Raw genomic sequence first — 15,149 nt, forward strand, 5'->3', positions numbered from 1 at the left:
ATGTGGATTTTCTTTGTATGTATGCCTATTCTTCCTTTGTATATGTGTGACGAGAAGATACGCAAAAATTCTAACTATGTTGGAGGGGATACTAACTGTTGTTATATTTTCATGTAAGTGGTTACAAGTGTGATATTAGATTCTACAAACACTACTGCAATATCATGTGACGAAACCTCTACTTCAATAGTAATGAAGAAGCTTACATTACAAAGAATAATGCACAATACTTACATAGCTACAGTTATTGTCCTTCTATGTACATCGTAATAAAGAATAATACAATCCAAGTATACAAACAGAGTCACTCCATTACATACATATGTACATCAATTAATTTTTCTAATCTTTATTGAGGATCCTAACACCCTTCCAGCGGGATTCCATGAAGCTGGAGTCATGGTTATGGGCGTACACTCCAAACTTGAAGTAGTGCAACTCACCACCGCGGCCAGACACATGCAGCTTCTCCTTGCCATCAATGAACACGGTGAGCATAGACGCTTCAACGTCATGGACAACATTCAGCTTAAACCAACGGTTGTAGATGTTGTCCTCGACAAGCTGCCTGTCATAGTAGCGCAGTGCACCATCTATAACGTGCAGCATGAGCGTGGTTGCTGTCTCACTGCCTCCAAACACCTGCATGATGGACACACCTGATGTGCCTGCGGGAACGTAGCCATGGCCCTCGAACTGCCACACGCCCGAGTTGTAGTCGTAACCCTACAGGTAGAAGAATAATACAAGCACCATATAAGCGAAATCGCACAATTTTATATGCAAATATATAACGATACTACTAATTATGTGTGTAACTAACTTACTGCCATCCTGATCTTTGTTCTTGGGCTGGTGTGGCTTTGGCGGGTGTGGGGCATGTCGGAGGAGAGCACCCATAGCTTCCGCACGGTGCCATCAAAGCTATACCGTGATCCACTCGCCTCGTCATACGGGCGCTGAAGCTCAAAATTACTCTCATCGAGACTCACTGCTTTAAACCCCTTTGTCGGGTCGGCGGTTTTTGGCGCCCGTGCTCCCCTCGATGCAATGCATGATGAAGACGCCAACAAGACAAGGAAAGACACACAAATCCAAGACAAAGTGTGAGGAGCCATATGTACTTTATATGTGTGTGACTTGTGCAGCTTTGCCTCCTTGAGAGCAAGTATAATAGATCAGAATTAGCAGGCTATAAGAGTAATTCCAATAGTATAGCCAATTGCGGGCTATAATAAGATGTCATGTCACTTGTAGTTAGCATATAGCTTATATGTACAATAGTTGACTATAAGAATGAAGTACTTTACTAACATATGGTCCACCTTTCACTCCCACAAAGTGCATAGGAAGACGCAAATTTGGCTTATTGCATAAGCCCATCTCCTTCTCTCCTCTTCTCTCTCCTCCAACTAAGACATATATTATATTTAAACTTATAAATAAATTTCTAGCGCTTGTGTACTAACAAGCCGTTCCACATCATCAAAATCCGAGCTGGAGAGAGAAGAGAACGGGCGCTTCCTGTATCGCCCGGCTACAGCGCTAGATACGAGAAACAACGGCCTGCTTGCAGCCCGATGCGGGCGCTAGCGCCGGCGATGCCGATCCGGTGCGTCTCCCTCGCCTCCCGCGCTTCTCCTTATCCACGCGCGCGCTGACTCCTTCACCCTCGTTCCAAATCGCGGCTAATCGGAGAAGCCCCTAAATCCTCTTCTAAACCATAGGACCGATGCTCCAAATCGCCCCCAAATCGGCCCCAAATCACCACCTCCTGAACCTTGAACTACGGCCGGCGCCGGAGCCTTTGGAGTTCCCTCCGTCGGGGCCTTATCTCGTCCGGCCGGCAGTGCCTCACCTCGTCCTGCCGCCGGTGCCCATGGCAGCCTCCTCTTCCGCACCATGCTGGCCCGCCAGGCTGCAGCAGGTGCTGCGGCTCAAGGCCCTTGCTGGGCACCATCTGCAGGCGTTGATTCCTCTGTGTCTCCTTGGTTCACGCATGAAAATATGGATGACTCCGATCTGGAAGTATGGTATGATTTCTTTATTCCTTATGCATCTACGATTACCTTGATAGTTTCTAGCTGATGATTCCGATCTGGACATTTGTACGATATACAATAGCAGCTATTGGCATACTGCATTTCGTGAGCATGGTCAGAGGTGGGAAAAAGTCCACTTTTCATGTATCTAAATGCAGCAATATCTTCTTCTCATGTATCTAAGTGTTGTTTTTAGCAAGATTAGAACTGCATTATTAAGCTCCAAAATGCAGTCACAGCCATTATGGAGTTCAAAACTTCTGTAGGTAGGATTCTTCCGTACATGAGTTTTTTTCCACACTATCACTGCTACTTTCTTTTTGTGTTGAAATACAAGAATGTTTTCTACTGATTTTATTTAAAATGTATTTAAATTTAGTCAACATTCCACACTTTAAGTTCAGTGCAGTCCAGATAACCATGTACTCCAGTCAAAAGTCCAACTACACTTAACTACAATGCAGTTCAGATAACCATGTACTCTAGTCAAAAGTCCAACTACACTTAACTACAATGTAGTTCAGATAACCATGCAACAATAATTATGCACTGTTGATTCTATATAATGCTCTATCTCCTCTTCAGACTCATCCACCCAAACCCATCTTCCTCCTCTACCTCTTATCTTCCTACTCAGCCTACCAACCTCTATCCCTTAGCCACCATGTCCGATTCATACACAGATGATTCTGGTGAGCTAGCCCCATCCAGAATCATGGAAGTCTATGTTGCTGAGCAGAACCTACTAGACTCCTTTGCTAAGAGGCTTGTGATGAAAATCAAGGCAAGGCTTGGAGATGGATTATCTCGGCGACGATACGGTAAAAGGAAGAGAATTCGAAGGGATCATAGAGGTGCTCATGAACGTCTGGTGGAGGACTACTTTGCTGAACAACCACTCTACCCCGAGAGTATGTTTCGTACTAGATTTCGTATGAATAGAGACCTCTTCCTACGCATTGTGAATGCCCTGGTCAATGGTCTCCCTATTTCACTTATAGGGCAGATTGTTCTGGTCGAATAGGACTCTCACCATTGCAAAATTGTACGGCAGCCATGCGCATGTTAGCATACGGCACCCCTGCAGATGCCCTTGAAGGGGCAAGGAAAGATGTTGAGCGTGCTTTCGGGGTGTTGCAGTCCCGTTTTAGCATTGTGCGCCGGCCTGCACGTTTTTGGAAGGATAATGCTAGCCTGTGTGATTCTTCACAATATGATAGTCGAAGATGAAAAAGAGCAGGCTGCCATTCATATTGACTTGAATGAGAATCCAGGGGCTTCATTTGCTCTGCCTCCTAAAGTGAATGTTGGCGGAAATCTTTATTTCGCTGATGTGATGCGTAGAAACATACTCTCGGGGCATGGTTTCAACTATGCTTTGTGACTTTCGTGCATGGTGTAGATCAAAACTAATGGCTTGTTTGCCTAAGATCTTATTTGGCATTAAGTTTAGTTAATGATTTCTTATAGACTTATGTAATGTTTAAGTGTCGATGTGATGGTGCTATTCTCCACCATTTGTTGCTTATCGTTTGTCTAGATCAAAATTAACGGCTTATTTGCTGGAGATCTTATTTGTTATGTAATGTTTAAGTGTGGTCTGAATATTAATCAGTTTATCTCATCCTGTTGGCATGAATGGCATATATATCTACGGTGTTTGAAATGGCCACAAAGTTGCAGTTTACAGTGGATCCTAATAAATTGTATACACATGCTAGACTATACACTGGTAGAAAAACAGGCTTCCGGTGAGCCCCATAAGTCGCGAAGCTGTAGGAACCGCGACTAATGGGACCTTTAGTCGCGGTTCGGGAGGCGAACCGCGACCAAAGGCCTGGGCCCAGGGCGCTCGGTGGCCAGCCGGTGCACGTGGGGGGCTTTAGTCGCGGTTGGCCAGGCCAACCGGGACTAAGCCCCTCCCCCTATATATACCCATCCAAAGAGACCAACACTTAGCCATTTGGAGCCATTCTCTTCACAAACTTCACAAGTGGGTGTTAGGTTTGCTTTTGGTTCCTCTTATGCACATAAGGTGTTTGATGAAATGCCCCAAGAGCATGAAACAAACATGATATGAAGTGTTGGAGCCACACTTGAGCTTTCTCATTTATTTTTTCCTCCTCGATCGCGGTTAGCAACTTGAACCTTTGATGTGTCGTTGATAAAATATGCATGTGTGTGTAGTTCATTGTTTAATTTATATTGTTTGTAGCTAGTTAGTTTAACAAATGCATGATGGTTAATTATATATTTTATATTATAATAATGCAGATGAATCGACAATGGATGTACGGTAACCGACTCTCCGGCGAGTTCAGTACGGGTTTGAAAGATTTCCTCGTAGTGGCTAATGCGAACAAGCAGGGGGGTTTTGTTATCTGTCCATGTGTTAACTGTAAGAATCGGAAGGATTACTCTTCCTCAAGAGATGTTCACATGCACAGCCGGCACGGTTTCATGCCAAGCTATAATTGTTGGACCAAGCATGGAGAAAGAGGGGTTATAATGGAAGAAGATGAAGAAGGGGATGATTTCATCGATGAAAGCTATCTTGCTCATTTCGGTGATACTTTCATGGAGGATGCTTTGAAGGTGAAGGGGAAGGTGAAGGGGAAGGTGAAGAAGAGGCACGTGATGATCCCGTTGATGATCTTGGTCGGACCATTGTCGATGCACTGAGACGCTATGGAACCTAAAGAGAGGAGAATTTGGATCGCATGTTAGAGGATCACGGGAAGGCGCTGTACCCGGATGCGATGATGGTCTGAAAAAAGCTGGGCCGCACACCTGGATTTGCCGAAATGGAAGGCACGGGCGGTGTAGTGACTCGGCATTTGAAAACTTGCTGAAAATGTTGAAGAATATGTTTCCAAAGAATAACGAGTTGCCCGCCACTACGTACGAAGCAAAGAAGGTTGTACGCCCTCTAGGTTTAGAGGTTACGAAGATACATGCATGCATCAACGATCGCATCCTCTACCGCGGTGAATACGAGAATTTGAATGAATGCCCGGTATGCACTTGCATTGCGTTATAAGATCGAGGCGATGACCCTGGTGACGACGATGTTGAGGGCCGAGAAACCCGGGAAGAGGGTTCCCGCCAAGGTGATGTGGTATGCTCCTATAATACCACGGTTGAAACGTCTGTTCGGGAACAAAGAGCATGCCAAGTTGTTGCGATGGCACAAAGAGGACCGTAAGTCGGACGGGGAGTTGAGACACCCCGCAGATGGAACGCAATGGAGAAAGATCGACAGAGAGTTCAAAGATTTTGCAGTGACGCAAGGAACATAAGATTTGGTCTAAGTACGGATGGCATGAATCCTTTTGGCGAGCAGAGCTCCGGCCATAGTACTGCCCGTGACTCTATGCATCTACAACCTTCCTCCTTGGTTGTGCATGAAGCGGAAGTTCATTATGATGCCGGTGCTCATCCAAGGTCCGAAGCAACCCGGCAACGACATCGATGTGTACCTAAGGCCATTAGTTGATGAACTTTTACAGGCTGTGGGGCAGACACGGTGTCCGTGTGTGGGATGAGCACAAAGAAGAGGAATTTGACCTACGAGCGTTGCTTTTCGTAACCATCAACGATTGGCCTGCTCTTAGTAACCTTTCGGGACTGTCAAATAAGGGATACAATGCATGCACGCACTGCTTACATGAGGCTGAAAGTGTACATTTGCCAAATTGTAAGAAGAACGTGTACCTTGGGCATCGTCGATTTCTTCCGAAAGGTCATCCAAGATGAAAGAAAGGCAAGCATTACAACGGCAAGGCGGATCACCGCCGAAGCACTGCGGAACACTGCTTGGTCTTTGAGGTATTTGATATGGTCAAGGATTTGAAAGTCATCTTTGGAAAGGGTCTGGCGGACAATCGATTCCGAAGGGAGGCGACGGGCACGTAGCCATGTGGAAGAAGAAATCTATATTACGGGAGCTAGAATATTGGAAAGTCCTAGAAGTCCGCTCTGCAATCGACGTGATGCACGTTACGAAGAATATTTGCGTGAACATCCTAAGCTTCTTGGGCGTGTATGGGAAGTCAAATGATACAAAGGAAGCACGGCGGGACCGACAAAGTTTGAAAGACCACGATGGCCAGGCATCCGAACGGTTTCAAGGTCGTGCCGGCTACGCTCGACCAAAGAAGAGAAGGTCATCTTTTTTGAATGCCCGAAGCGTATGAAGGTCCCGTCAGGATTCTCGTCCAATATAAAGGGAATAATAAACATGGCGGAGAAAAAGTTCCAAAACCTGAAGTCTCACGATCGCCACGTGATTATGACGCAATTGCTTCCGATTGCTTTGAGGGGGCTCCTGCCGGAAAAATGTTCGAGTAGCCATTGTGAAGCTATGTGCATTCCTCAATGCAATCTCTCGAAGGTAATCAATCCGAAGTTCTACCACGGTTCTGAACGATGTGATCCAATGTCTTGTCAGTTTCGAGTTGGTGTTCCCGCCATCCTTCTTCAATATTATGACGCACCTCCTGGTTCACCTAGTCGATGAGATTTCCATTCTCGGTCCTGTATTTCTACACAATATGTTCCCCTTCGAGAGGTTCATGGGAATATTAAAGAAATATGTTCGTAACCGTGCTAGGCCAGAAGGAAGCATCGCCAAGGGCTATGGAAATGAGGAGGTAATTGAGTTCTGTGTTGACTTTGTTCCTGACCTTAAGCCGATTGGTCTTCCTCAATCGCGGCACGAGGGGAGACTAAGTGGAAAAGGCACGATCGGAAGGAAATCAACGATATGTATGGATGGCCATTCTCACATTGAAGCACACCACACGGTTCGACCAATTCCAGCTTGGTGGCTCCGTACTTTGAGAAACACAAGAATATTTTACGCTCGGACAACCCTGAGAAGCCTGAATCCTGGATTAGGAAGGCCCACATGGAGACTTTCGGCAGTTGGTTGAGAAAACATTTAATGAGTGACGATAAGGTTGTAGATCAGCTTTACATGTTGGCCAAGTCACCATCTTCGACTATAATGACTTTCCAAGGGTACGAGATAAATGGGAATACATTTTACACGATCGCCCAAGATAAAAAGAGCACCAACCAAAACAGTGGTGTCCGCTTTGATGCAGCAACCGAGAATGGGCAAAAGGTCACATATTATGGTTACATAGAGGAGATATGGGAACTTGACTATGGACCCTCCTTTAGGGTCCCTTTGTTCCGGTGCAAATGGTTCAAGCTAACAGGAGGTGGGGTAAAGGTGGACCAGCAATACGGAATGACAATGGTGGATTTCAACAATCTTGGTTACCTTGACGAACCATTCGTCCTAGCGAAAGATGTCGCTCAGGTTTTCTATGTGAAGGACATGAGTAGCAAACCGAGGAAACGGAAAGATAAGAAAACGATCAGTACATCATGCGATGATCCAAAGCGCCACATTGTTCTTTCAGGGAAAAGAAACATCGTGGGAGTGGAGGACAAGACAGACATGTCAGAAGATTATAATATGTTTGCTGAAATTCCGCCCTTCAAAGTGAACACCGACCCAAGCATTAAGTTAAATGATGAGGATGCTCCATGGATACGGCACAATCGTAAGCAAGCAGGGACACAAGGGAAGAAATGATGTGTAATAATTTATTGTACCAAACTTTGTTGAATGAATCATGTGAATTATATTACCCGTGATGTGTTTGGTGTCCATTTTCGAATGATTCAATTGACTCGAGATAGCAACGATGATACATGAAATTTGGAGTGACTAAGTCATACTCCTGCATACATGAAATTTGGAGTGACTAAGTCATACTCCTGCATACATGAAATTTGGAGTGACTAAGTCATACTCCTGCATACATGAAATTTGGAGTGACTAAGTCATACTCCTGCATACAGGAAATTTGGAGTGACTAAGTCATACTCCTGCATACATGAAATTTGGAGTGATTTAGTCATACTCAGGCCTACGCGTATAATACGCATACTCGTAGTCTTCATAGCCGCCGCCGTTGTGTAGTCGTCGCCTTCTAAGTTGCCGGCGTCGTCGTATTCTTTGTCGTTTGTCGTCGGGCGGCGCTCGTGGCTCGAAGCGAGGGTAGCGCGGGCGGGGGATATCGCCGGCCGTGATGTAGTCCATGACGCTCTGCGAGTCCGGCCGTACCACCATAGCCGACGGCCGGCCTCGTGGAAGTTTCCGGGAGGCGGACCGTCCTCCTCATACTGGCGAGCGCCCTCTCACGCCGATTGATGAAGAAGGCGTCCCAAGTATCTTGGTTATCGGGATGCCGGCGGGGATTCATCCGCTGCTCCGGCGTGAGGTCGAGGTAGTAGTGGTTCGTGATGGCCGCCGGCGCGCGGTACACGAGGGACGGGAGGGACCGGCACGCCGCCGGCGCTTAGGCTCCAGCCGGCAGGGACGCGGTAGCCCGGAGGGCAAGGGTAGTTCGAGGCGCAAAGCTCCTCCACCTGCTGGTAGGTTAGAGTGGGTGCGGTGGAAGCCATGAGAGAGTGATGAGAGATTGTAGAGATGTGATAATGCTGGCCAAGCCGGGCTACCTATATGTAGTGACAAATGGCGGGAAAAATGGGAGCAGGAAGACAGGAGGCGGGAAGAAAGAGGCGGGGAGAAAGTGGCGGGAAGAAATTGGCGGGAAAAAATTGGCGGGAAGAAAGAGGCCGGAAGAAATTGGCGGGAAACAATTGGCGGGAAGAAAGAGGCGGGAAGACAGGGAAGAAATGGCGGGAAGACGAGGAGGGAAGAGGGGGTCGGCGGAAAGAGGCGGGAAGAGGGGGCCAACGAACTTTTGAATTGAATTAGTTTTATTTTTATGAATTTTTGATAATTTGTATTTTTAAATTTTTGAATTGAATTAGTTTTATTTTTCTGAATTTTTTGATATATTATTTGTATTTTTAAGTTTTGAATTGAATTAGTTTTTTTTTTCTGAATTTTTTGATATATTATTTGTATTTTTAAGATTTTGAATTGAATTAGTTGTATTTTTCACATTTAATTTCGAAATAATTTCGAAAATGGCCTTTAGTCGCGGTTGGCCTAAAGGTCGTTTTCCGCGGGAACCGCAAATGGGGCGAAAAATGGGCTTTAGTCGCGGTTGAGGTCACCAACCGCGACTAAAGGGTGACCTTTAGTCGCGGTTGGTGTCCCCAACCGCGACTAAAGGTCGCTGAGTATAAATTCGCGCGCCGAACCGACGCTGCCCATTCTCTTCTTCTCCGCGCGCGAAGGAACTCAGATCGACGCCGTCACGCTGCTCCATCGCCGACCGCCGCCCTCGCCGCCCTCACCGACGACGTGCCGCCGTGCGCGCCGCCCCTCGCCGCCGCGCGCCTCGCCATTGCCGCCACGCGCGCCCGAACCACCTTACGCTCCCCATGCCCGCCGTATACCGCGTCGTCGTCGTCCTTTCCCCGCGCCGGCGCCGCCCGCGCCACGCAGACAGGGGGAGAGGCCGCCCTCGCCGCCCCTGGCCCCCCCGCGCCGCCAGTGTTACTGGCCCGCCTCTCGAGGCCGGCCGACGGCCACCAGATCGATCGAGAGATGCGCGCCGGCCGCCGGAGAGAGAGAGAGAGAGGGAGGGAGGAGAAGGAGAGAGGGAGAGGGCCGGCCTATTTTTTTTCTTTTTTTTGTGTTTTTTTGTTCTTTGTAATTTTAAATAGTTAATTAGTTTAACAAAAAGGTAAAATAACTTAAAACTTGTATAACTTAATATTTGTATAACTAATTAATTAAGTTGTTTTTGTAACTAATTAAAGTTTAAATTTGACTTAAACGAATTAACTTGTTAAAATTGTAAACTAAAATTTTGACTTAACAAAATTTAACAAATATGTACTCCCTCCGTTCAGGAATATAAGACGTTTTAGGTCCGCACGTTCACTTTCTCCACCGCTTACCGAAATTACGAGTTTCCGGAACTACCCCTACCGAAACCCAGTCCCGCACCTGACCGAAAGCGACAGCCTCACTCGCTCCCTCTCCCTTTCCTCCCTCGCTCGCACGCTAGATCTCTTCGGGGCCTCGCGCCGCTGCCCCTCGCCAACGCATTCTTCCTCTCTCTTGCTCTCGCCGGCTTCTCCGTGCTCCCAGCAGTCACCTTCTCCGAAATCCGGCGATGTGCGCGGATCAAATCCGGCGATGTGCGCGGATCAAATCCAGAGACTTAATGAACAAAAATTTACTTAACAAAAATGTGTTAGGTTAACAAAAATTCTACTTAACAAAATTTAGACTTAATGATCAAAATTTTAACTTAACAAAATTTTATTTGGGATCGAGAGGGGGCGGCGAGGGTTATGTGTCCTCGGCACCGCCACCGCCCTCTCGGTCACCGCCACACCGGTCTCTCGGTCACGCGGTCACTGCGTCCCCCTTTCGCCACCGCCACCGGTCTCTCGGTCATGCGGTCACTGCGTCCCCCCTTTCGCCACCACCACCGTTCTCTCGGTCACGCGATCACTGCGTCCCCCCTCTCGCCTCCCTCGTCGCCCTCTCTCTTTATATGTAGAAGAGATGTGATAATGCTGGCATATACACAATTAATTTATTTTGACTACATGTTTTCAGGACTGACATATGGCGGACGATAGAGCTGACCCGATTCTGGACAACTATGATCCGGACGCTGAAGACCATATGTTCGGCATCATAAAAGGCGATATTCTATATGTGCCGACCGGACAAGAAGAAGATGATATCTCTTCTTATCTGAACCTTGAGGGTGAAGATGAAGGGCGCCGTCAGCAAGATGATGCCGAAGAAACGTCGATAAACGACGATCTTCAATTGGAAGTAGCAACCACCTCCGGCGCCGAGGTATATATATATACATATTGAGCGTCTGGTGATACAAACTAACTGATTTGAATAAATGTGTGTGTACTAACGCGCGCGACTCTCTTTCTTATTTTAGCCCTCGGCCGGATCGTCGAAAAAATCGAGTACGTCGTCAAAGCGTGGCGCAACCAAGACGATGAAACCAAACGAAACATGCACCATCGAGGTTGTCGATGAAGAAACCCGAGCAGGGCTGGAGCCCAAGAAGAACGCCACCAAGTTTATCGGCCAATGCGGAGCCGTTGTTAGAGACAACGTCTCGATCACCGATCCGGGAGTGGAATGAGCCAAAGAAGGCACGTCTTGGTTTCACTTTTGTCGATAAGAGAACAAAAAATATTGCTTCAACAAGATTATGGAACATTTCGTTCTACCTCCGGAATACCGCAAATACGATGAGGCGGGTAACAAGATTCAGGAAAACAAGGAGAGGTGCAAGCTAGTCAAACAGTTCGCTCTTTCTAAGATGGCCAACGCATTCCGGAAATACAAGCAAAATCTAGCCCTTGACTTTGTCAAGCAGGGCAAGACTCCGGATTTCACGGGACAATATGAGAAAGCTGCAACATGATTGGCCAGAATTTGTGAAGCAAAAGAAATCGGAGCAGTTCCTTGAAATATCGAAAAAATAAGGAGAATGCGGCCAAGAAGGAGTACAATCATATTATGGGGCCAGGAGGGTATCGCTTTTGGCAGCCTAAGTGGGAGAAGATGGAGAACGAGCGAGGGCGCGAGGAATCCGTCCGAGTACGGAGGGATGGGACCCAAGGGCCAAAAGCTGGTGGTACGGGCATGGGGATCGGCGAACCCGGAGACAGGGGAGTGTGTTTATCGGGGCAAAATAATTACACCCACCCAAAAAGCTTATTGAGGCAATGAGGGATGCTCAAGAGGAGGATCAAGTTCAACGGAGAGAACGACGCACGACAAAAGCCCTCGGGAATCCTGAACACGGAGGACGTGTACGAGGCATGGGGCCCATTCCGTGGAAAGTAGGGTTCCCCCAGACGATGACCCGTACGGTTACGAAGCCGTAAGAGAAAGATGGATCGGGATGCGAGATGTTGTGGCGAAGTTGGTAACGGAAATGGATGTGATGAAGAAAACCGTGAGTGTACTAGTGGCGAAAGAGATGCAGCTCGGGCGCGGCATGAAGATCATCCAATGGATCTCGGAAGCCGACGGCGGAGAAGAAGCGGCGTGGCTTCCACGGAGGCCTCACCGGCTGGTGCACCGACGATTGAAATTACTGCACCGGAGCCTCGGTGGTCGAAATTACTGCACCGGAGCCTCCTCGCTACCCCGTGGACGATATAAAGGAGATGAAAGCATGTCATCTGTATTATCCTATCGGGAACATGTCCATGAAGGTAGCCATCGGCAGTGCTTTACCACCTGGAGCACTCCACCACAACAACCCCATTCAAGATGGCTATGCTCGTGTCACGGTGGAGGAGATAGTCCAAGGGTTTGAGGACCTGGACATTGACATTGCTACACCTGAAGGGGTGAAAAGACTTGGAGATGTCAAGCGCCAGTTCATTCTATGGCAGAAGAAATTTATCAAGTTTCCAGGCGAGGCGCCAACAAGTCCACCCCCCTAAGGTGGTGGTGGTGGCGGTGGCGGTGGCGGTGGCGGTGGCGGTGACGGTGGCGGTGGCGGTGGTGGTGGTGGTGCTTCACCTACACCTCCTTCCACGTCGGCCGACGCCGCCCCAATTCACCTCCGGCGGGTAGCGACGCCGCCCCCGGTCCTCGTCCGGCGGGTGATCGGACACCGCCCCCAATCCACCTCCGGCGAAGAAACGAAGCAGTCCTGGGTTATTAACCCGGACCCTTATGTACCTAGAACCACAAAGATACGAGCCATCACTGAAGCCTCTCCCCACAAGGCCTTGGGAACGTAGTGCCGAGGAAGTCGACGCACACGCGGCTGCTGAATATGAGAAATGGAAGGCGGACTGCAAGAAGAAAAGAGAGCCCGAGCCCAAGCAAGTATTTTCTGACAAGGAAAAGAGCTGGGCTAAGTCATTTTTGAACACACCGTCCCAAGCCGCGAAGAATCTGCCTGACGACTATTTACGTGAACTTCGTAGGCAAGCACTCGCGTTCAAGAGGAACCAAGAGTTGGCGGAGAAGAAAGCCTTGGAGGAGGCCGAGAAAAACTTAGAAAGGGGGAAAGAAGTTGCCCAGCTCGGGGAACAAAGTAAACAATCGATCGCCCCGCTCATAGTGCAAGCCGCCGGTCCGGATGCCCCCGATATAATAGCAGCTGCGGCCTTGTGGATTGACCGTAACGAGTGCCGAGAGAACAAGCGGCCGACTTAGGTATCACTCTTCGTGCATCGTTAGGCCTTGATGAGGCGCCAATGAAGGACGTAGTATTTACATATGTGAAGAATGGCCCTCTCGTCGAGCCTGCGCAGGAAGAGGATCTACCTCGACAAATGAAAGGTCTGCTAAATTGGTACAAGGGTTACATAAAACATAAAAACGCCAAAGACTATATCTATGCGGAAGTTAGATATGAGCATCACTTCAAACATTACTATGTACAAATTCATCTGAGTGAATTGTTCCAGGCATTCAATCTGCGCGACCTCGACAAATCTATCATCAGTTGGTAGGTTGTTTAAGTGATTTTTTAATTTCTACCCCATCTCGTTCATTGCACACTATATATATATATATATATATATTGTCCTAACTATCTTGTTGTGTACGCTATTATGCGAGAATGAAGAAGCGGGAAATGCGAATAAGGAACATCCATGATGTTGGGTTCATTGACCCACAAATCGTTAATTCATATGTGTTAGAACACCACCCCGCCGACGTGGAGGATGACTGTGGCGGTTTATTAGAAAACAGACACTCAAAAGTGATATTCTATTTCCTTACCATTTTGGGTGAGTGTTTCTGTCTTGAGCACATTCTCTTTTGTTTACTCCATGCATGGTATGTGGCTAATCGATGAGTTATGCATGATCTGCATGTATCGTGTCCGCAGGTTCCACCTGGATTCTTATGGTAATTCAAGTTCAGACCTCCTCAGTTCTCGTCCACGACTCTCTGAATATGGATCCGGCGCTTTGGGCCGACATGAGAAAAATGATGCAAAAGTAATTATTTTCATTCATTTGCGCTCTATATCGATCGGCCTATTTCGTTCATCATTTCCTAATATCAAGTAACTAATTAATAACTCTCTTGTTCATTTAATTTTCTTTGCCTCGTAGGGTTTGGAGACGGTTCGTAGATACCAAGGTCGGTGAATTCAAAAAAGAGCTACATTTTAAAATGGCAGTGCGGACGACTGGGGATATTCAGCCACCGGGGACCAATCTATGTGGATACTATGTTTGTGAGAGGATCCGGAGATACTGCAATGAGCGGGACCAGAAGTGTGAGAACAACATCATGAGGAATAACCTCCGGAAGACGCTTAGTCCAGAAGCTCGCTTCCGACCACTTCAAGAGGAACTAGCTGGATGGTTGGCGAGGGAAGTCATCGATCCTAGAGGAGAACACCATTACGATGACGTAGAACTTTATATGCACTAAATTATGGATGGAAACTTGTTCAAAATTGTATATGGTCATCCGATATTGAATATATATTGTATATGGTCATCCGATATTGAATATATATTGTATATTCCTCTTGAATTCTTTTTGGTTCTAATTTCAAATTTGTTTGAAATTGTACATTCATATGCATGTATGTAGTACCGTGGAATATGTGAAACTCCTTCAAAATTAAAACCCAAAAGAAATAAAACAATACAAATTAAAAAGAAACCAGATTTAGGGGGAGGGGGGGCTAAACCCTAAACCCTGCGGAGGCCTTTAGTCGCGGTTGGCCAGAAGAACCGCGACTAAAGGTCCTCCGCCCTGGCGCTCGCCTGCGGCCCACGTGGACGGGCCTTTAGTCGCGGTTCGTAAGGAACCGCGACTAAAGGGGGGGCCTTTAGTCGCGCTACTTTGGTCGCGGTTGCGCAACCGCGACTAATGGCAGTTGCGAACCGCGACCAAAGCCCCTTTTTCCACCAGTGATAGCCAATCTAATAGCCAACCTATTATACAAGTGGGCTTTTATAAAGGCTTTAGGTGACATGGCACTAGTGTAGAGCCAGCAGCCGGCTCTTCTATTAGCCATGCTTTGAGTTGTCTACTTGTCTCTCGATGTAGAGGCTTGTAATGAGATGCGGGACTAACGAGGTTCTATGGGCTTATATAGTTCCTGGGGCCGGACCTCACTACGCTTGGAG

The 15,149-nt window shown here is 47.4% G+C and overlaps 1 protein-coding gene and 1 long non-coding RNA gene across 2 annotated transcripts; one reads left to right on the plus strand and one right to left on the minus strand.

Moving 5' to 3' along the window:
- Positions 1-342: 342 nt before the first annotated feature.
- Positions 343-1,118, minus strand: LOC127319645 (citrate-binding protein-like). Its single transcript, XM_051349615.1, has 2 exons — positions 828-1,118; positions 343-726 (listed from the first exon to the last, which is right to left on the minus strand). Exons 1-2 carry the CDS (start codon positions 1,116-1,118, stop codon positions 343-345), a joined length of 675 nt encoding a protein of 224 aa, XP_051205575.1.
- A 12,790-nt stretch (positions 1,119-13,908) lies between these two features.
- Positions 13,909-14,547, plus strand: LOC139830824 (uncharacterized). Its single transcript, XR_011744307.1, has 2 exons — positions 13,909-14,000; positions 14,118-14,547. It is a non-coding gene; the product is annotated as an uncharacterized lncRNA (long non-coding RNA).
- Positions 14,548-15,149: the final 602 nt, after the last annotated feature.

This window comes from Lolium perenne, chromosome 4 (assembly GCF_019359855.2).
Source record: "Lolium perenne isolate Kyuss_39 chromosome 4, Kyuss_2.0, whole genome shotgun sequence".
NCBI classification, from domain to species: domain Eukaryota; kingdom Viridiplantae; phylum Streptophyta; class Magnoliopsida; order Poales; family Poaceae; genus Lolium; species Lolium perenne.